The sequence below is a fragment of the Corylus avellana genome, chromosome 7 (genome assembly GCF_965113065.1).
Source record: "Corylus avellana chromosome 7, dhCorAvel1.hap1.2, whole genome shotgun sequence".
Taxonomy (NCBI): Eukaryota; Viridiplantae; Streptophyta; class Magnoliopsida; order Fagales; family Betulaceae; genus Corylus; species Corylus avellana.
The window spans coordinates 4291873-4297872 of NC_142496.1; the positions used below are offsets into that span (position 1 = coordinate 4291873).

Below are 6000 nucleotides of genomic sequence, written 5' to 3' on the forward strand. Positions count from 1 at the left end.
AATTGACACGTCAGTAATTTCCTGACGTGTCAGTTTTTGACACGTCAGGAATTTCCTGACGTGTGAAAATTGACACGTCAGGAAATTACTGACGTGTCAAAAACTGACACGTCAGGAAATTCCTGACGTGTCAAAACTGACACGTCAGGAAATTCCTGACGTGTCAAAAACTGACACGTCAGGAATTTGGTTCAAAACGAACCAAATTTGCCGACGTGTCAATTTTTGACACGTCAGTAATTACTGACGTGTCAATTTTTGACACGTCGGCAAATTTGGTTCGTTTTGAACCAGATTTTTTCCCTCCCCCCTATATTTTTTGTGATTTTTTTCAGGACTATACCCGAATTTTGTGTTACGGTTCACCTGATATTCAATCTATCCATCAAAACCATGCAAATAATATACAATTTTTCCATCAAATAACATACATCATATCCATTAACATCAATCACAAACTACCCATCAAAACTAACTTCAACACACCATAATAACACAAATAACATAATATATATACACCAATCACAAATATATATATAAACTAACTTCAACACACCAAAAATGTCACATACTAACATAATATACACAAATACAATTACATCAACTTATACACAACTGTGAATAGCCTCAAATTCTCGACCAGACTAGCGATCATTGACATCCATAGCATCCTCTCGACGATGTCCATTACCTGCAAATGATAAAACAAACAATATTCACCAATAAAACAACCACCAAACAAATAATCGATTGAGCCCGAATACAATTATAGAACTTCCATATAGGTTATTAATGTTGGGGGTTCAATGGAAGATATGATAAACACAAAGGGAAAGCACCCTCCCTAGCATTGAGTGCATTTATATCTATTTATATTTAGAGTTACAAAATTAAGTTTATGAAGAACTGGTCTTGATGATATTGATATGCATGTATTGCTTCGTGCCATGCAGTTATATCCATTTATACGTGCATGAATAACTCTAAATAATTATCTCAACCAGCAAAACTCTAACCCACATCCATCACCAAACCAACCATGATATATAAACCAAATTTAAGCAAGATTTACAACATCATTAATTATTTAGAATGACTACAACATATCCAAATTCTAAATATATATATATAGGGACAGTTATAAAACTAAATTGACTATTAAAAAAAGTCAGTACCTGATCCACTGTCGACCGACGATCGCACCATCGCAAAGGGTGGGGAAGCATTGTCTGGTGGGGTGTGAAACCGGATCATTTCCTCAAGTTGGCGAAAACGGGCGTCAAACCTTGCCTGACGTTCAGCCTCCTGTTCAGCTGCCTGTCGCGCTACCCGGGCATTGTTCTCAGCCATCTGCTCCGCCACTTGCTGGGCTACCCGCGCATTGTTCTCGGCCAACAACGCATCCATCTCTTCCTTGTGCTTCGCCCTCTCCGCGTCAAGCGCTCTATCAAGTGTGTCTTGTGATATCGTGGAATACCTGACGTTTCCTGACCGTGCCTGTGACGGTGTATAGTATGAGTGTATGGTCCCCCGCACAGGCAGAATATTTGGTCCGGCCATCCGAACCCTACCGGCATACTCAGGCTTATTTCCCATTGCCTGGGCGAATGCGTCGTTTGGCGCCCACCTGACCGTTCCTTCTGTGATGCTAGACGATGCTGCAGGGTCGGTGGGTATAAGCTCATTCATCTTTTCCTGAATGTCACATTAATTATTGAGTCAGTGGGTCGCACAACTGTTAATCGCAAATAATTTATCAAATATACAAGCAAAACAACATATGAAAAGTGAATATCATACACATCTCTCCTTCACAATATCATTCGGATATCCACCGCCCTTCTTCGTGTGTGACTTGACATAATTGTGTGCACGAGTGGGTTGATGGCCCAAACGTTCGGCCTGCATTTAAAATAGGTAATTCATTTATTTTTAAATATATCAATACGATATAATGTTAGATATATATAGGATAAATTACACACGTACCTCCTCTTGTGTCAACCTGGCATAGCTCATTGATCCGGTGCAATGTGGTGAATCATTTAATGCTCGCAAGCTCTTCATTTTCGCCGCATACTCCTACACAGTTAACACTTTTAATATGTTAATACCAATACAATTACAATAAATGACAGTACACAACACTAAGAATTTAACTCATGACCTACCCTATTCTCCTGGGTACACCATCTCTCCAATAAGATATCCAGATCGACGGGATTGTACTCGCCTAGCGTCTGTCCCCCCAGTCTTGCCCGTATAGTGTCCGGCGTATCTTCCTCCGTAATGGCACATATTTTTTTGAGCTCGTGCCTCCAAGTCCGCAGCTTGGAGCCCATATCCTTAAATGCTTCATTTTTTACTGCTTCCAAGTTGTACTCGGGTGGAACGAAAAAGTATGCCTGCACAAGTTCAACATTGATAAATTAAAAAATAAAATAAAATATGTGTATATGCATTTACTTACTAAACACACATATATATAGCGTACTTAGAGTGTATATATACATATATACATTACTAGTGTTTAACTTATTATTAAAAAACATACCATCAAGGCGTCCCAAATATCCTCCTTGGTACGGTCCGGTACCTTCGTCCAATCGTCTGGTATTCGGACGAAATTTCCGCTCCTAACTATGTCTCCGGTCATCCGTCTGAACCGCACGGCACTAAATCCAACGGGCTGGCATGATGCATTGTACTCCAAAATGATCCGTTTGCCGGGGGGGACTCCCGGCCGCCTGTGCGAATCAAGAATGGTAAACACCTCAATAACGGTGTTTCCTTCAGAATCAGTACCTAACAAATTAAAAATTAGTTAGGTAAGTTATTTCGAATTCAATACTAGGTAACAAGTAAATTAAAACCAAATCAACAACGACATTAAAGTATATACACTTACTTATGATCCGGACCTGCCGAGGGCGTAACCGAGCGTCGGGAGCAGGGTTGGTGGGCTGCGGGTCATCTGTGGCCTGTACCCCACCTGCCATGTGTTCCTGGGCCTCTGTCTCAGTGTCCTCCAGACCTGCTTTGTAGTTTTTAATAATGTTTAGAATTCTATGAAATTGTAGTTGTAGTTAAATATAATTGATATTGCACCAATATAGTTAGAAACTTTCAATCTTTTGAATCTTTAAAAAAACAGTCGGGCGTACCTGCGCTATGCTGGGTGTAAAGCCGCTCGACATCGCCCTCATAACTCTGTCGTAACTCGCTGTACGGGTACGAATCAACCCGAAACCCGGTTTGGGCCATGCCTGCCCGAGTGTATGAAGCATGGACAGGGGTCTCCCCTTCCATCGTACCTGGAAGAACTGGTCGATATCCTTCCTGTATCCCAAGAAGCTGAGCAACGTCTTGTTGCTCGCTGTCATCAAGTTGGACTGCCGGAGACCCAGGCGACGTAGACTGCCGCACTGCGGACGAGCCCCTGCGTGCTTTCCTCTTCCCCCTTGTACTCATGGTACCCTGTAAAAAACACCACAAACCCAATTAATTTCTTAAACAATGTATGAAATATTTACTACATTAAGTATGCATGAATAATAGTGCTACATGAGATATATATCAGATTTTAGCAAATGCACAGCTTAATTAAGTGTGTTGATGTAATGTGCATGTAGTGAACAACTACCAATCAAAACATAAATATAAAATTAATTATACTACTATACATACGCTTCGGTTGGATCTAAGTCGTGTCTGACGTATTCGATATGATCTTGTAGATCGTGATCAACATTTCTGGGCAAAATAAGAGGCTCACACTCGTGGTAATTGACACATGAATCTTGATGTCCTTCAACCTGACCAACGTCGTATATGTTTCTAGGCTTGGTCCTTACTGCGCAAGCCCAATCTGGGCACCTATCATCTTGTACGTAAAATACCTGGTCAACTTGTGAAGTTAGCACATACGGCTCATCAGAAACCAGGTCTCCCGTGTGGACAAGGTTTTTGAAGTTGACAAGTACTATACCATACTCATCCACCTTGTACCCCTTGTCCCTCGTGTTGTCTGCCCAATCACACCTAAACATAACGTACTTAGTCCTGTCGTAATACTCAACCTCAACTATTTCCGTTAACTTCCCGTAGTACGTGTCGCCATCAAGAGTCGGCACACACACCCCGCTGTTCTGAGTCCTCTTTCCGGCATCAGATGCAATAGTGCGAAACAGCTTGCCGTTAACCACATATCTATTGTATCTGACTGCTGCCTCCCTCGGCCCTCTACAATGCATTACCAATTTGTCACCAAGTTCATTCCTGGATCGCTCGTCCAATCGATCGACCTGTGAATATATTACGTACAATGGAAACGTACGGTTACTAGCTTTAGTTGATTTTAAAAATTGCACGCAAATAACTCCGACAATTGTGATAAGGTAAACATCACATCATTCTTACGTAGTCACGGTACCACTCGCAGAACAAGTCATAATGTTGGGTCTCCAACTGAGCCTCTGTTGTTCGTCCCCTATTGCATGATCGCCTAAGCGTATCTATGTGCATCCTACAATTCGAAATTATGTTAATTATAATTCAATACGAGCAATATTGTCACAAGTTCATTGAGCATGCAATGTACCAACAAAAGATCTCTACTTACATCCGCAATTGATGAAACTCGTCCAAGTTGAACATAATATACCGGTGTATCTGTGTCATTGTGATTCGGTCGAGTCGGACTCGTGTTCCATTTCCCTTTGAACCATCCAGATTTCTTTGTATCCTATTGTGAAAGGTTGGTGTATTCTCTAAATATCTCGAACAAAACGTCACCAACTCAGTTGCTATGTAGCCCTCCGCAATGCAGCCCTCGGGAGCCGCTTTGTTGCGCACATTAGATTTGAATACTCCAAGGCTCCTAAATATGAACCAATACATATTTTCAGTTTAGTTAGTACTTGTCATGTATTGGCACCTGAAACCAAAAAATAGAAATATATCCGTAAACAAATTTTACCTCTCTGCCGGATACATCCATCTATACTGTACAGGTCCACCGAGTCGGCATTCACGGATAAGATGCACGACCACATGAACCATGCTCGTAAAGAAGCTGGGGGGGAAAACTTGTTCCATCTTGCACAACGTGATACAGATGTCACACTGTAGTCGGTCAATATCCTGTTCGGTCAATGTTGTTGAACATAGGCACCTGAAGAATGTGGACATCTCAACAAGAGGTCTAACCACATTGCTTGGAAGTGAACCACGCAATGCAATAGGTAGAAGCTGCTGCATCAGTACATGACTGTCATGACTCTTTAACCCTGATATCGTACGGTCCTTAAGTCGTATACAACGAGAAATGTTCGAGGCATATCCGTCGGGCACCCTTACATTTCGTAGCACTTTCAAAAAATGTGTTTTATCATCCTTGGACATCGTGTGGGTAGCTTGTTGATAATAGGTCTTACCATCCTGCGGGTCCACAAATGTATGAAGTGTACGTCTCAAGCCCATTTCTTGCAAATCTAAGCGGGCGGCGTGGTTGTCCTTCGTTTTCCCTGGAATGTCCAGTATTGTACCAAGTATGTTGTCCATGACGTTTTTTTCTATGTGCATAACATCAAGATTATGCCGCAATAAATTATCTTTCCAATACGGCAATCTAAAGAAAATACTTTTCTTCTTCCACACTACATGGCCATTATTCGTCTTCTGCTTTTTTCTTTCTTTTTTCTCAGCCTCCCTTGCCTGACCGGCGTTCTCATCCCCAAACACCATCCCTTCTAATTGGCTTATGACTTCATCTCCACTTGGCACATCAGGGGCACATTCTAGTTCTACGTTGCCGTCAAATGTGCTTTTGTTTCGTCTCCATGGATGATCCATGGGCAAGTATCGCCTGTGCCCCATATAACACCATTTATGGCCATGTTTTAACCATTTTGACCATGTCGAGTTCATACAACACGGACATGCCTTCTCACCCTTGGTAGACCATCCAGACAAATCTGCATATGCTGGGAAGTCATTAAT

The 6000-nt window shown here is 41.7% G+C and overlaps 1 protein-coding gene across 1 annotated transcript; it reads right to left on the bottom strand.

The window, feature by feature from the left end:
* Window positions 1–529: 529 nt before the first annotated feature.
* On the bottom strand, window positions 530–2685 carry LOC148584361 (uncharacterized). The gene is made up of 6 exons (XM_088518637.1): window positions 2555–2685; window positions 2172–2405; window positions 1990–2082; window positions 1801–1902; window positions 1176–1695; window positions 530–691 (listed from the first exon to the last, which is right to left on the bottom strand). Exons 1-6 carry the CDS (start codon window positions 2654–2656, stop codon window positions 645–647), a joined length of 1098 nt encoding a protein of 365 aa, XP_088374763.1. The 5' UTR covers window positions 2657–2685; the 3' UTR covers window positions 530–644.
* Window positions 2686–6000: the final 3315 nt, after the last annotated feature.

Excerpts from the sequence above, each read along its gene's own strand:
- LOC148584361 (XM_088518637.1), bottom strand. The coding sequence starts at position 2,656 with ATGACCGGAGACATAGTTAGGAGCGGAAATTTCGTCCGAATACCAGAC. Across the intron at positions 2,406-2,554 it reads ATATTTGGGACGCCTTGATG|GCATACTTTTTCGTTCCACC; the intron begins GTATGTTTTTTA and ends GAACTTGTGCAG. Across the intron at positions 1,903-1,989 it reads CCAGGTTGACACAAGAGGAG|GCCGAACGTTTGGGCCATCA; the intron begins GTACGTGTGTAA and ends TTTTAAATGCAG.